This window comes from Serinus canaria, chromosome 23 (assembly GCF_022539315.1).
Source record: "Serinus canaria isolate serCan28SL12 chromosome 23, serCan2020, whole genome shotgun sequence".
Lineage (NCBI taxonomy): Eukaryota > Metazoa > Chordata > Aves > Passeriformes > Fringillidae > Serinus > Serinus canaria.
Window position 1 is genome coordinate 5,493,715 of NC_066336.1, and position 16,495 is coordinate 5,510,209.

A 16,495-nucleotide genomic window follows, 5' to 3' on the forward strand; every position below is an offset into this window, starting at 1 on the left:
GAAAGTTCCTGTAAATAACAGCTACACCTCGGGGTGTTTCCTCTCCCAGTAGCTGAGAAGAAAAGGCAGCTAACTCTCGGGTTTTCCTTGGAACATTTTCCCGCTGGCCAGGGCTGTGGAGCTGGGTACGAGCATTTATTGTGGTTTGGTTTGGGCTTTTCCTAATTTCTTTTTTCTATTTTTTTCCCCCTCTTTCCAGGCGAACGCCACTGTGGGCTCCGCTCACGGAGATGCTGCAGAGGGGAGGCAGAGCTTTGGGAATGGCCCCGGCGCTCCCGCCCCGGGCTCATGAATAATTCTGGCGCTGAGTTCCCCGGCTCCTCGGGAGCCCCGGCCCGCAGCGCCTTGGCATCGGATCTCATTGTGGGCTGGGATTTTTTCATTTTTGCCTTTCAGCTGTCATTTGGGTTCCGCAGGCGAGCGCTGAGTGCTGAGGGGTCTGGGCTCGCACCGCCCGGGAGTTTGGGTCCTGCTGCATTTGTGCGGGGCTTTTGCGGCTGGGGACGGCGCTGACAGGAGGAGGGCAGGGGGCGAGGCTGGGCTGGCACACGGCTGGGCTGGCACACAGCTGGGCTGGCACACGGCTGGGCTGGCACACGGCTGGGCTGGCACACAGCTGGGCTGGCACGCAGCGCCCACCCCGCCAAGGCTGCCCGCGGACACGGGCAGTGCTCCAGACCCCTCCGAGGAGCTTTAAATGGGTTTTCAGCGAGCTCAGGTCCTCCCACTCCATCCCATCCCTGCCTGCCCTCCCCTGGACACCCTTGTGGTGCCAAACCGTGGCCAAGAGCTGCCCCCGAGCACCGGAGCTGGTACCGGGGTGCTCTGAAAGAGCCGAAACTCAGAGCCTGGAGAAGGAGCGGCGTGAGGAGCCGGCCCTGGCCCGGCGAGAAGAGACAGGCGGGAGGCGGCGGGGCCATTGTAACCATCGTTTATTGATCCACATGGCATTGACAGGATTACACGGCCACGGCCCGCGGAGCAGAAATCACCCCATACCAGAAAAGCAGAACTGTCCCCGAGCCGGGGCTCTGTCCCCACGCCAGCCCCGCCGAGCCCGGCTGCTCTAGGGAAGCCAGAGCCGGGAGACTCCTCCAGCCGCAGCTTCCCCGATGACTTCTCCAGGAGCAGACCCTCCTCTTCCTCTTCCTCTGCCCTCCCCACCTCCCCCCTCCCCAGTGACAAGTGCTACAGGTTAAAAATTGGGCTACATATTAAATATAGGGCATTACCTTCAAGTAGGGCTGGGGTATTACACAAATAACCACATTTTTTTGGTATCACTAGCATTTTTTTTAATGTCCATCATAAGACACCATTAAAAAACCCAACAACTTTAGCCTTCTTTAGCTACAAATATCTCTGATCTCATCTCCTTAGTCTGGTGATCTTTTACCCTGCACATACAAGTATTAGAAGCATTATTAAGAATCGTATCCTTCAACACATTTAAGAATTATATTATTATAACAAATAAGACCAAAAATTAGATTTTATAGTTAAATATTCTGTGAGCCAGACAAAGGGGCTTTACTGTACAAGCGATTGTGCATTCTTTTTTTTTTAAAAAAAGCAAATTATAGTGCAAAGCAAAAAACATTGGCCTGTCTCGTGACCATTTGCATACAACAGAGGTGCATCTATTTACACCTTCACATGACAATATGTCATAAAAACAACATCGTTGCCATTCTTTTTATTATTTTCTCTTTTAAAACTCACTACAAACAGTCTTAAATTAACCTACAACTACGAATGCCTTGTTTCCTTTGTGCTTTCAACCAGTGGGACGGGATGACAAATGCAAAAAGGCATCAAAACACAGGCTGCCCTGTCCAGCTCCAGAGCTGGCGAGCACCGGCGCTAAGGCAAGTGGAGGTTGCAGTTATGCTGGGGTAAGGCTTTTAAAAAATATTATTATTATTATTATTATTATTATTATTATTATTAATATTGAAAAGAGTTGTTCTTCGTTGCTTCTGGAACTCTGAGTGGTCATGGCAGCTCTCCAGGGCAGCCAGGATGTGCTGCTCCAGCCTCGCCGTGGTAGTGCAATTCCAGCGCTCTGTGCTGAGGGTGACCGGCTGCCAGCTGGGAGCTGGGGACAGGTGACAAGGCTGGGACAGTGTGACTGAGGCACAGGGGCCAGGAGGGCAGCTCTGGGCCTTCGATTTTCTTGTGTTTATGGGAGAAGTGGAAAAAGAAAGGCATAGTTACTGGTGGCACTGGGGCTGGGACTGTCCTCTGGCTGTGGGGAGAGCTCTGCAGGGCACTGGGGACTGCAGTTATGGATCCCCAGGAATCTGTCTGTGCCCTCCCAGCACGAAAAATCCTGAATCCAGCCCCAATTCTCATGCCAGCAGAGGGCACAGGTGGCCTGCAGGAGGTGACAAACCCTGTGTTGTGCATCAGAGCCAAGCCCCCGAGCTAGCTTTGGAGGGGCCCACAGCTGCCTCCCACCATGGCCCTGTTTGGTTGCAATCTCTGTGGTGTCAGCTGTGAGGGTGTGTGGAGATTGGCACACCTGGTTCCTGCAAATGCCACCTGATGCCACCGCCACCAGTGGCACCTTGAGTGCCCCCTCTTCAGCTTATTCCTCTACAGCAAGATCCCCATGCTCGGGGTCACCCGGGGAAGGACAGGAGGGTGAGGGGATGGAAAAGACTGCACAGCATCAATTCACAACATTCCCACCACCAGGAGTAGAAACTGCCCCTTCCAGATCTCAGAGCTTTCAGGATGAACTGACACATGTGAGTCAAAATGAAAAATTGTGTTAATCCTTTCTGGGTGAGAACATGGGAAAGGACCAGAACAGAATTATGATGCTTTGCCACCAGCTGTGAGTGTTGCCACTCAGAGGGGACGGAAGGAACATCTGGAAAATGGTGGCAAGGCTGTGCCAAAGGCTCCTGAGCCCCTTGGAAGTGCATCTCAAATGTCTCAGATTGTCCTGAACGCCGCCTTCACTTCGGCCACCATCACTGAGGTTTGCTAAGGGGAGCAAAGGGCTGAACGGTGAGGTCAGGACAAGAGAGCAAACAAACAAAACAAAACATCTCCATAAAAAGTACATCTCATGTGTAAACATGGAGGAGGGGTCAGCCAGGCCAGGGTCAGCCACGTTACTGATTGACAAACGACGACAGTGACACCAAAATGAACAATACAACTTGTGTCACCAACAAATAATAACAATAATCACATCACAGCTCTTGTTCACGTGGCTGACTGAGCCCCAGTGCCCCTGGCTGTGCTGCAAACCCCACTGCTCTTTGGTGCTCAGGGACCCTTCACCAGCGGGGAGGGAAGGACAGGAGACAATGGGGTTTTTTTCTTTTTTTTCTCCTTTTTTCTTAAAGGTAAGTTCGGTCCTCCTGCACTGGCAGAGAGATGGCTCGGATGACTCCCTGGTGTCTCCTCTTCTCTGAACCATTTTGCAGAGGAAGGGTGAGATTCTCCTCACTTCTGAATGCTTTGTGTGGGGAAGAGGTGCGAGTGAGATGAACGAGAAGTGTTCTGCAAGTACCAAACATCTGATTCCACACGTCCTTGGGGTTTTTTCCCTATGTACAATCCACATACCTAAAACATACGGAAGGAACCACATCAAGCGACACATTCAAGCCTCGTGGGTGTTCACCTTGAAATGCAACAAAGGTCTTGGTTGATCTTCGCTTGATGTTTGCATGCAGAGGATCCTTAACTTTGGGTTTGGAAGACTTTGGTTTGACTTTTCCCTTGGCATCACTTTGGTCGCTCGCAAAAGGAGCCACGGTGGCTGATTGAGTTAAAGACACGGGTGCCCAGCTGAGCTGCTCCTCAGTAGGGTCTCCAGACGGACTCATCCATCCTGCCCGTGGTGCTCATGGCGGTGGGGGAATTGCTGTGGCTGCCGTCGGCGTCCACGCCGTCGCTCTGCGCGCCCAGGCTGGCGTTCATCAGGTTGTTCCCCGCCGAGGCGCTGGTGCAGGACGAGAGCATGCGGGTGGGCGAGCGCTCGCCTCCCGCCACCATGGAGAACTGGTAGGAGCCCGAGGACGTCCCGTAGTACAAGTGGTAGGGAGAAGGGTTGGCCTGGAAGGGCCCGCTCTGGTTCTGCGTGGAGCTGGGGTACGGGGGCGGCAGGTAGGTGTGGTGGAAGCGGGTGGTGGTGGGCATGCTGGTCATGCTGATGCCCCCGATGCCCGTGGCCGAGGGCGCGGCCGTGTAGGGGAAGGCGGCGGACATGGCGCCAGGGTAATGCATCCGCGGGTCGGAGAAACGCGTCTCCGTCAGCGCCGGCAGCGTGGGGAAGGAGCGCTCAAACTGCCGCGGGTCCGAGAAGGGGCTCAGCTCTGACGTGCCTGCCGGGTGCACGGGAGAGGGGGTGGTTAGAGCATTCCCAAGGAATCAGAAGGGAAAGCACCTCTTGGGTCTGCCAGGGAAAAGAGCTGAGGGACTTAAATAAAAACCCGAAACCCATTTGTTTAAGTTGCTCCCATTTCCTGTCCTAAAATTTGTTGTTTCCTATCCAAGAAGGGACACGGCAAAGCTGACTTCTCTTAGGGGTCTATTCATCTCGGGCAGATTAAAGCAGCACGCCCCATAAACACAGAAAAAAGATGTTTAGCCATGACATCAGCTGTGTAGTAAATAAATGGAGGCAGGCCCCAGACGGCCGGGCCCTGGGATCATCCATCCCTGCTGTATACACACACACACACAGAGACAGGCAGGAAAAGCTGGAGCCCAGACCAGCCTGCTAAGCCTTCTTGTGGGTGGCCTGTTTGTGCTGATACCATCAGGGGATGGAGCTGATAAACACACAACTGAAAACTCCCAAGCCAGGAGCCACTATATCCCTCTGCTTGAGTTCTCTGTGTATTTTTCTCCTTCCAAGAGGATAAAGAGAGTGAGAAATTCATGCTCTCTGCTGGGGGAAGGGAGGCTCGGGGCAGCGTGGTGGGAATGTTCCCCAGCTCCATTGGATAATGGAGCCCCCCACGCATTTCCTGGAGAGTCTAAACCCAAAGGGGGTGGCGGCCAGCTTGGAACTGGAAAGGGACCTTGGCTTGGGATCCTGTCCTCCTGCAGGAAGCCCAGGTTAGAGGTGGGAATCCACAGCAGAAGATCCTTGGAGGAGCTGGAGCCATTCCTGTGGCTCTCTCAGCTGTCCCAAGGCTAAAACAGAGCCCAGGAACCTCTGGCCTTGGTGCATTAAAGCAGAGAGAAATGAGGTTTGCACTCCAAGGAAAGTGCTCTTCAGACCTCCTCTATTTCCCTCTTGTTAAAAGCAGGGCCTTTCTCCTTTGCTAGTGGACACCATCCAGCCTCAAAAGTGACTTTTTTTGGTGCATCAGCTGGATTTTGTATCCCTCAGAGCAAGACAATGTGAGGTGAGTATGCTAAACAGGCCTGTTGGTTTTGGAAATGCATATACATACAAACACACATCCAGAGGATTGTGTGGCTGCTCTGCATGCACAAGGACGTGTGTTTTAGATCTATTTATTACAATGAAGCATTTTAAACTTCTCAGGGCTGGCGTTCCAGGCCCCAAAGCGTTTCCCCAGGAGAAAACTCTTGATTTAATCCCTTCCAGCTACCTAGTGACACGGGCACGCTCTGGAGGAGCAGGTATGGAGGGGATTTGATGTGAACCTCCCTTCTGATCCCAGGTGAGTCCTTCAGCCATGGAAGGAGAAGGGGAGGATCCTCCCTCCCTCCCCTGCAGCCCTTTTGCGGGCACCCAGCAGCGCCTGCCTTCCCACGCAGGCTCCACGGAGGGGAAAGGCGGGGGAGCACCTGGTTTGTGAACGTGGCTGTGGCTTTGGGGCGAGATAAGAGAGGAGCAGAGCTCAAAGCTGTCCCGAACCACACTGCTCTGCACACACCCGGCGCTGGAAAGCGCCCGTGGAAGCGGTGGCCCGGCCACAGGGCTGACCCTGCTCCGTGCTGGGCTGGCTGGAAAAGCACAGCGGTGGGAAAAGCGCTCCCAGCCTGATTTCACAGCCCAGCAGGGACCCATCCCAAAGCCGTGCTGCAGCCACAGCTGCTGCCAGGCACTGAGGTTTGAGGGAGCTGAGGTTTGGAGACCAGCTCTACGAGAAGCAGCCTGACCACAGCCCCGTGGCGGTGGCAATCCAGCAGCACCACGGCTTGAGACGGGACCATGGGGCACAAATCCTTCCTGCACCTGGGCTGGAAAGAAAAAATGCTGTCTTCTGAAAGCCTCCCCTCAAACCTGGCAGCCCTGCACTGAGAAAAAGCAGCCTCCAAATCCCCCTCAGCCCCCAAAACACCCAGACTGCTGCTCGCTGCCTTCCCGGATGACAATCGCTCAGGCCGCGCTCCTTCATTACTTTTCACAGCTCCATAAATAATTTTCCATAAAATGCAAATCGAAATCAAACCTGAGCGCCCAGGGCACATTTCCTTTTTCCTCTATAACTCACTCAAAGAGGGGGTTTTTTAGAGGCTACATTTTATTGGCCTGAACGTGCACTGTTTGGCAGTGGGTCCCTGCTACTAATTTAGACAGGAACATTTAAGAGTGTTAATTATGGGCTCTGTGTGTGACAGGCTGTGGGGAGCTCTGCCAGGCTCTGAACCCTCGGCCAGAGCATTCTGCAGGGCTGGGATCTGTGAATTTTGATTCCTTCAAAAAGCAAATCTCTCAAACAGAATCCACACCCAGCAGAGCCATGAGGCGTCTGAGGGGCATGACCAGCTCGCTTTCACCCCCGCCGGACTTGGGCTCTAAGTCTGGCCCAGAATAAAACTCCAGCTTTCCCTGCCCGGAAAAGCTCTCAGCTTTTCCCTGAGGCTACAAATAAACCCCCAAACCACTCAAAAACAAAATCGCGGCGGCCCCGGCCCGCGCAGGGCCGACCTGAGGGGGCCGCGGCCGCGCCGCCAGCAGGGGGCGCCCGGCGGGCCGCGGGAAGGAGGCGGGAAAGAGGCGGGAAGGAGGCGGCCGCCAGAGGGGGCCGGGGCCTCGCCATCGCCTCAGGGCTGCTGCTGTGTCCTGTGTCCTTCACCTCGGGGCTGCCCCTCTGTCCTGTCTCCTCCACCTTAGGGCTGCCCCTCTGTCCCGTCTCCTTCACCTCAGGGCTGCCCCTCTGTCCTTCACCTCAGGGCTTCCCCTCCATCTTGGTCCTCGCCTCAGGGCTGCCCCTCTGTCCTCTGTCCTTCACCTCAGGGTTTTCCCTCCATCTTGGTCCTCGCCTCAGGGCTTCCCATCCATCCCATCTCCTTCACCTCACAAATGTCCCTCCACTTCAGCACTGCCCCTTCCATCTTGGTCCTCGCCTCAAGGTTCCCTCTCCATTCCATCTCCTCCACTTCAGGGCTGCTCCTCCATCCTGGCTGCAGCCACACAGCCCCACCGCCTGCCCTGCACGCGAGGAAATCTCCACTGAAACAACCCCAGCGAATCCAATTAAAACACGGCCATTAACACCCTCCATAACCACCTAACTCAGCAGCAAGGACCCTCTGCCACAGCCAGGATCAAAGAGCAGCCTGGAGCAAGCAGCTGCTGAGCAAAGCCAGGGAACAAGGAGTGGGTGAAGCTGCACCCTCGGACCCCACATTCCCTTTGGAATCACAGCTCTTAAAAGCCCTTTCTTGCTGTCCCCTTCCCCAGCACACATCACACACATCTGCTCCGTAGTGCTGCCTCCGAGGATTTACTACGGTTTTCCCTCGCTTACTCGCCGTCCAGCCCCCATTTGCTTTTTTGGACCCTGGCAATCCGAGCTTGAGTACTTCAGTTGTCCAGTTGCCAATCAAAATATTTGAAGGAAATGTTTATTTTCTTCTCGAAATCACACCAGCTGCTGCACTAACTGAATAAGCCCATTTAGCTGTAAGAATTTAACCATTGTAAGAGTGAATTGAGTCCCCCAACTACTCCAAAATCTGACCCAATCTATCAGCGGAAATGTCAATGTTTTGGATGGGAGTTTGGGGAAGTGTGGAATGTGTATTAAATAAAAGCCATGTAAAGGTCAAAGCCCTGATTAGTAATGCCACTGTCTCCTCCTAAGGGCTGAGCTGCCCCGGGGACCACAGAGGCCGGGACACACCCCATGATTTAATTGTGCAGCTGCAATTTGCACCTTTTGAGGACCCCCAAGTCCCCCCTGCACGAGGGGCCGGATAGAAACATGCTTTGAAAGCTGCTCAGCCCCTTTCCAGATAAAACAACAGTGCTGCAGTGACACAGCAGCTCTCTCTGCCTCAGAGACAATACAGGTCTTTCCTTGGGTGGGTGGCCAGGACATAAATGCAAAGAGATGCCCCTGATGGGAGCCAAACCTCAGCTGGGTCATGGTGGCGAGGGCTGGCCATGAGGCGGGAAGGGCTGGTTCGTGAGGCTGCCAACCACAGAGGTTTCTCTGGGTGTGTTCAGCCTCCTCCCTTCAGACCACGTTGGGTTTGGGAGCTGCCTTGGATGGAGTGGAACTGGTCCCTGCACCCTGGCGGGGTCAGGGCTGGTGGATCTGCTCTGAGGTCCCTGAAAGCCCTGGAGGAGATGAAGCAATGGGCCCTGCAGATGGTTTTAGGGATTGATGTGCATGCATCCTGGAGGAGCAGTGGGTGCTGCCACTACCTCCTAACCCTGGAGCACATCTGCTCTGCCTGGAGGGAAGAAAGGGCGGCAAAAGCAACATCAGGACCTCTTCAGTGCTGCGATGGTACCCAGACAACCAGCTCACCCCGGCCACGTGGCAGAGCAGCACTGATGTACAGCAGGATCATCACTATCAGATTATCTGGGGCCAGGCAGGGACGTGTGGAACCTGAGCAGCTCCTCAGCACCCCAGATAGCACCCGGTCCCCACCTTAGAGATGTGGGGAGCACGCGGTGGCTGATGAAGCCAGTCAGCAATAAACCTGAGCTTGTGTGGATGTGTTACACAACAAACACTCACAGTGTGTGAGACACACAGAGAATAAAGGGAATTTAAAGGGAACTTGATAGCCTGGCACTCTCCAAGTGTATAGAGTATAAAATATCATCAGCCTGGCCATAGATCACTGTTCTAATTCTATGCATATGTGTGCCTTGCAAAATTGTCATGAAAAATCTACCCCAGGGGAAAAAGCCTGGCTTTCCTGTCTCACTGCACAATGATTGACGACAATGTAAACACTAATGATACTTTATGCTTCTGTATATAACACACCAGCATGTGTGGGACAGAGGAGACAGGCATTCCTGCTCTGGATATACCTTTGGCTGTTTTTTCTCTGCTCACTTCTATCACACTTGGACCTCAAAGCCATCTTTGAGCGTTTTTCTGATCTTTGTCCCTCTCCGCTTCCTTCCCCTGATGGCAATAACTCCATGTGGGAGCACGGAGAGGCAGGTGGCCAAGAGAAGGAGAGAATCTCCATGGGAAGGTGCACGAGATGCATCTGATCTGTGAAGGCCCAGCTCATCTCTAGAGAAGGCGCCGCTCTCCTCCCCACCCACGCATGCAGGCACGCTCTCACGCCTCTGTCACGTATGTTAACAAGTTCATTTGTTTCCAAGTCAGAGCCAACTAAAAAAGAAAACGGCCCCTTCCTCTCAGCCTACGTAAAACAGAGCAAAATATATTTTGGGGGAGGAGGGGAGGTGTTGAAAAAAAAGGAGGGTGTGAACAGCATCCGTTGTTACACGCCCATGGAGCAGTGCTCTGTATCTGATAGAACCAGCTCACAAACTGGGTGCATGGACTTCCTCTGCAGAGTCTGAAAAAAAACGCAAACCCCAAACCAAAACACAACAACACACAGGTCCTTATCACAGCATCGCCAGGCACCACCTCAACACTGCCAAGCACGTTTGCTGCTCAGTTTTGTGATTCTCCCCGAACACTGTGTGCTGCTGTGCACACACACACGCGGGCCCAAACCCACCGTGCTGAGCAGCACAAAGCCAGATCCTGGGTCCTCTCCCACCCCAAATATGCTGGGCAGCAGCAGAGCAGGGAAAATCCCAGGTGTTCCCAGCTCCGTGAATCATACACTGCATCTCAACCTCCTCTGCAAAGCCTTCCAGATCCATTGGGATGCTCACATTCTCTGGACCCATCCTTCTGGGGAGGACCATGCTCCTAATTCCAGTGTGGATTTATGCAGGACCAGTTCAGCCCCACGTCCTGTGCCTGCAGTGTCCTCCAGAGCTTACATTAGCTGCTCTGCCTCGCCGTGTTTACCCCCTCGATGTATTTACACGGAGCAATGGGCTCCGCTCCCCGCCTGCCCTTTGCTAGACTAAACAAGCCCAGCTCTCCCAGCTTCCGGCACAGCCTGGCTCATCCCAGAGCCCTCTGCCCGCATCCCGCAGTCCCCGCCGCTCCATCCCGCCGAGCTAATGAATAACGGTGCTAATTGGAGCGGCTGGGTGGGCTGAGCGGGGATCGCGGGCACTCCCCTCCGCCCTGCCTGCGCTTTGCTCTTTACCTGTATTCAAAGGGTATTAAAACAAATTAACAAGCCCTGACTACATAAAAGGAAGCTGCTGGATTTACAACCCAGCCTGCAGCTAGACCACCTTGCCTGCCGAGCAGGTTTAGGCCGGGCCACGTCTGCCATGGGAATCCCACTGGGGAGGGGTGATGGCACAGGGGGCTCCGGCAAGGCAGTGGCACCCGGGCTGGGGACTCCCCACCCTGCTCTGAGAATGGCACTGTGGATCCCAGCACACTGGAAAATCCCGTGTTAAAGGCAGGATGGCACCCCTGAGGCAAATTCCTTGCTGTTCTCTAGGGATGCAGCACCCTGAGCTGTGGCTGGGGTTGGCCACGTGTCCATGGCACAAACGCAGCGGTCGCGGGTGCCTGGACTCTGTCCTGGGGGAATCTCCTGCCCAGCACTGCTCTGTGGTTCATCTGTAACAGTTCCATGCCAAATTCACTGAAGGGACATCACAAATGTAAAGGAGAGGAGCAGAAAAGCAGTTTAAAGATAGACTCAGAAGCTTGAAAGCAGGCAGGAAACCCATCTCGAGCGTGTTCCTTCCTTTGAGGCTGAAGCTGAATCCCACAATATGTTTTCTTCCCACTAATGCTTGCCTAGCTTCCTTTGGAAACAATTTAGCCTCTGCCCGTGGTAGAATGTTTTTATCCATTAAGAAACGGATATTTTAAAGAAACCATAAGTCAATCTGGACAGGGATTAGGAAGCAGCAATTCAGTGTATTTGCTGGGCCCATAATTCAGAACTTAACCTCAGAGCAGCCACGTTGCATTTCGGAAACAATAGGGGCACTTGCTGCCTATGCCAAGAGACTTCTTAAAAGTAATGTAATACTTTAAAAATGTATATTTAAAAAGAAAAAGAGAGAGAAAGACTTTACTTTAAAGGCGTATGATGGAGCATTCTGCTGATGATAAAAATATTGTGCTGGCCTGAAGTAATGGATTGGGAATGAAGCTGAGCAAATTCCAGATCAGGAGATCTGAAGCTCTTCACCAGTGAACACAGAGTCTCCCAAAATCCATTCTGCAGGCACTAGGGCTAAGAGAGGCTTGCAAAAGGATCTGACATTTACTGTCTTCCCTATGAAATCAAGGGAGTTTGGCTTCTCTGGAGCAAAAACAAGAGTGTGCAGGGGGACGTGAAGTGCATCAATCAAAACAGCTCGCTCTGGTACCAAAGAGATCCAATCTAAAATCCCTTTGCAATTGTCCTGGTGAGCACAAGGCCCCTCCATGCTGCTGGACAAGGCACACAATTGCTTTTGAGTGGTTGAAGATGTTTCCACCACAGAACTCGGGCGTGGGCGGTCCTGCTCTGCTGTGCTGGGAACAAAATGGTTCAGCCTGAGCCACAGCTGAAACACAAGCAAGGGAAGACACAGAGAACTGGGGGCTGCTCCTGGGGAGGACGTGTGTCTGTCACCAGCCCACCTCCCCTGAGCCAGGGGGCCCCGAGAAGCAGCTGAAGGCAGACAGCAGAAATCCCTTTAACATCTTGCTTCACTTCTGAGAGCTACTTGATTTTTTTTAAGCTAAAAGGCAAAACTGGACTGAAGCAGGCACGCAAGGCTCTGGCTTCGCGTGCCCCATAATAAGGAACCATTTCAAGCCATCCTAATGACAGCTTGGTGTCTCGCTGTGGGGATGGCAGAGCTGGGATTGCAAACACTCAGATTTTCCAGACCTCTCTGGAGAAGCATTGGGCCAAATCCTCAACAGAAGCTCTGCTCAGCTGAAGCCTGGGAAGCAGAGCTGGATGGTGATGAGGGTCTGTCTGTCTGACCTGCCCAGCACTGGGCCAGTTTCTCATCACAGCTACAGGGGGTGAACCCAGAGTTCCCTAGAGCTACACAAGTGGGAATGAGATGTGGTGTGTGCAGGGTTCCAGTGTCCATCCCACTTGGGGACATGCAGGGGAAGGGATCAAGTCTCTGCCCATCTGAGTGGGGCAAGGCAAGGCCAGAGCCACTGACATACCCTGACACTGGAGAGAGCAGGATCCGACCCGCTCGCTATCGGAGCCGTGCTCTCTCCTCCCGTATTTCCTGGCATGCCCTTCAGAAACCATCGGCTTTCTCCTACCGGGAGGGTTTTGGTTTGAGACCATCTAACCTCAGGATGATCATTTTACATGGGGGCTATTTATAACCTCCAGGGGCTGCTTTACTGAAAGCCTCTGCGAGTGGCTGAGGGCCAGACCCTTCTCCCACTCCCCGCGGCGCCCTTGCCGTGATCTCCACCACAGCCACGGCTTTCCCTCCTCAGGAGGAGAGATTGGACTGGGCCAGAACCCCAAGAACCCCAATGCTCCCAGATAAACTCTGTCCTCTGCCTGCCTAAAAACCCAAACTCCATGTGCCATGTGCAGGGATTTGAGGTGCTGGGATCCCCCCACAGTGGCCAAGGCCGTTCCTGAGCATCCCAGCTCCAGCCTGCTTTTGCCAGGAGCGGATTAGGAAGTTTGTGCAAACTGCTTGGTCAGCAGAACAGGAAAGCCAAGCACCCCTGGCACACAAGCAGAGGGAGCTGGGCACTGCTGCAGGGAAAAACCTCCCTGTCCCCCTCTTAATCCCTGCACAGGGGTGCTAAAAACATTAACCTTGGGCAGCACCCCATGGAAGATAGCGGGGGCCGGATGAACCCCAGCCTGCCCCGTGGCCCCTCCCCGCTGGTATCTCCTTCTGCTTCCCACTAATCGGCCTCTCCTGTGTGTTACCCAAGAACGTGCCAAGTCGTGAGAATTACAGGCCTGTTAACTCCCGTGTTGTTCTTGGCACGGGCCGGGCTCCACTTGCTCGGGTAAAAATTATGATCTTTGTGAATAAGCCGTGTGTGTGTGTGTGTGAGAGAAAGAGGGGTTTTTAAAATGATGATTATGATTGGTCCTAGCCAGAGCTGTGTCAAAAGGACAGGGCTGAGATGAAAATTACTGAGCTGCTCCTGCTCCGAGTTACTCTGGCAGGAGCCCGCAGTCATTTTAAGACGGTTCCTCCGACTCGGGAACAAGGGAGCCAAGAGCAGAGCGTGCACAAACCGCCTTTTGCAGCATTCCTGGGACTTCGGATTCACTCCGCAGGAATGATTTCAGAGGCTAATTTTGTGTGTCTCCACTCCTGCTGTCACTTGACATTTGGGAATTTGGCAGGGGCGGTAGCTTGTGGCCAACTTCATTTTTTTTCTCGTTGAATTTGTGTCATCACCTGATTCTTTGCTCCAAACAGAGCTCTTTGGGTTTCTGGCACTGCAGGGGGCTGTGCTAATTTAAAATACAAATCTTTTTTTCTTCCCCCAAAAATCTCTTTCTTTATGATGCGGCCAACAGGACAAGCCTAGAAAACTCTTTCTCTCTCTCCTGCTTTTTTTAAAAAACCCAAATGATAGTCCTACACAAAATGCCCGTGTTCTTCTCATAAACCTTGCTAATATCAATGAAAATTCCAAGTGTGGAGATTTGCATTTCAATGAGAAAGAAATTAAATTTTCTCTGTAATTTTGGGTTGGGAGGAGCGGCGTAGCTTTTACAGTTCGGGTAACATTTTCAAACATGTTCTTACACCCAAAACCCCTTCTTTGCTAATGACACCGAGGCTTTCAAACAACCATATCCCTTCTGAAAACACAGCACAAGGGTTTTGGGAGCTTTTTCTATGAGACTTTCCCAGAAGGGCCTATTCTCACCAAAATTCCAAATACAGACAGCTTAAGTACTGATCCTTGAAACCCTCTTAGTATCTCTGCTGATTTCTGAAGGAAAAGAACCAGTGAGACTAAAAGTGCATGGAAAAGCAGCACAGAAAAGGACAGGAGAATGACCTCTTAATTCATGCTGGCGGCATCTGCCTGTGACAGGAGCAGTACAGCAGCTGAGATATTTTAATGCCCTGCTTAGTTTGGGACTGAAATTCTGGGATGAGCAGCCTGATCTCTGTCAGGTAGCTCCAGTGGCAATTCCTGCCCCTGTCCTGGCAGCAAGCTGCAGATTCCTGGGGAACGCCCAGGGACTCGGGCGCTCTTTGCCGCTGGCAGATCTGGGAAGAGCAAAGCTCTGTGTGTGTGTGTATGTGTGTGTGCCCTTGCAGGTGTGCATTCGTGTGGGGAATTATGCTGGAGCTGGGAGAGGGATCACCACACTTGGCACCCACACAGTGATAAGAAACCGTTGGGATTAGCATGTAAAGCACGGAACACCCTCTCTGCCTGATGCATAACCATAGCGCGGCTGCCTTCATGTCAGAGGAGCTGCTGGGTTCAAAGCGTGCTGCTCGCACCTCCCTCACGCTCCTGCTGCTCATCTGTTCCTCAAACCCCAGATCTAATGGTGCAAAAAGTGACTTAATGGGTGCAAAAAGGCTTCCAAGGTCAAGAAAACTACACAAACCCCTCCCTGGCTCCTTAACCAGAGGAGAGCTGGACTACAACTCTAAAATCCCATCTGGAGGCTTGTTCCCACTCAGTCACACCAGGAACACGAGGGTTTGGGGGTGACACTGGGACACCCAGGTGGTTACCTTGGATTGGAGTTTGAGCCTGGGAGCCGAAGTGGCTCGGGGTGCTGAGGGATCCACGGGGGTTGGGTGTAGTTGGGGTGACTCTCATGGACTGGCGCAGCCGTTCCAGCTCTCCGTAGCGGTCAGTGAAGGGTTTGGCTTGGTCTTCCAGCTTTTGTCTGTGCCCTGGAACATGATAAAAGAGTCTGGTATCTGATCAGCTCCCCTTTGGCTGCAGCAGCCTGGTTACACAGGGAGCCAGCACAGCCTCTGTCTCTGTGGTTTGCAGTTACTCACACAGGATAATGGGTGCCAGCCCCAGCAGAGAGCAGCTCCTGGGGCAGGTGGACACAGAATGACCCACAAGGGAGGCTCCAGATCATCCAAAAGATCTCCAGTCAAGGAGCTGGATCAGGATCCCCCTGCCTGAGTGACCAACCTCCACCAGCCATCCCTGACTCTGAACATGGAGGGGAGATATGTGCAAGGCAGGAGGAACCATGTCCTGACAAAGTGAGGACTGGGGAACAGGCAAAAATTGAATTTTCTACAGTGTTTGCTCATTGATTAAAGAACAAGCTCCCATCTCACTCCAGCCCCCTCCCAGCTGTGCCCACCCAGCTCGGTCAGAGCCAAGTGGGGCTGGAGAAGGTGCAGGAGGGATGGGATCAGCCCTCGCTGGTACCACACCTTGGCCACCTCACTTTGCTTCTCTCTGTTCCTCTTTCCTCCCCATGAAACGGGCAGACTAATCACCCACCTCCCCCAGGCAGGGCAGCAGCTAATGAGCGTTCATAAAGCACTCCCAGCTCCTTAGGTAGCAGCTGCTGGCACAGGGTAATAATTATTAAATTTATGCTAATTGTCCCGAGGCGAGAGGCGCATGAAACGCACTTGATACATAACTTTCACATTTTACTGTATTAATCATCGCCAAACAGCTTCGCTCTCTCTGGAGCGGATTCCAGTCTCAGTTACACCCGCACAAAGCTGGAGGGGCTCCAGAGGAGCCTCAGCTTTACATCAGTGCGGGGTTCAGACCTTGGCTTCTCCTCGTTCTTCCCCTGCCGCAGCCAGACTGCCCCGCAACACCCCCAGCTCTCTGCACCTGCCACGGAGGGACCTTGCCCAGGTGGCACCGCCTCATCCCGGCACCATCCCAGCGCTCAGGGGCACTGGAGGTGTGCAGGCACGCCGGGAGAGAGGCTGGGAAGAAACCCTTCTGCAGCACTTCAGAGAGCTGGCCCTTATCAGATCCTACAGCCCGACATCCACCAAGCCAAGCTCAGTTCTTGGTGGCTTCTAAAGAAGAAAAGGAAAGCAAAGCAGCGTGTTTAAAAGGCGATGAACGCAGGCACCCCCCTGCCCTTCCCCCTCGCATCTGCACAGCTCTGAGAGCTCTGTCAGTTTATAGCAAAGTCACAGAAAGTCCCCACACTTCCCCCTCCTTAAATCCAGCATCTGCTATCTCCTGATCTCCCACTTGCCTGGCTCTGGCTGTGCTTGCCAGGCTGGCTGTGAAGACACTGGGATGGGAGGGAAGCTCCAAGG

At 53.3% G+C, this 16,495-nt stretch overlaps 1 protein-coding gene across 2 annotated transcripts in view; it reads right to left on the minus strand.

The window, feature by feature from the left end:
• Window positions 1-915: 915 nt before the first annotated feature.
• The window catches only part of RUNX3 (RUNX family transcription factor 3), a 34,373-nt gene continuing 18,793 nt past the window's right edge, over window positions 916-16,495 (minus strand). For both annotated transcript variants that reach the window (XM_050983313.1, XM_050983312.1), the window contains exons 4-5: window positions 14,966-15,130; window positions 916-4,346 (exon numbers count right to left, since the gene is read on the minus strand). In XM_050983313.1, the coding sequence (XP_050839270.1) occupies window positions 3,823-4,346; window positions 14,966-15,130 (689 nt within the window). In that variant the 3' untranslated portion in view covers window positions 916-3,822. The remainder of the gene's footprint in view (window positions 4,347-14,965; window positions 15,131-16,495) is intronic.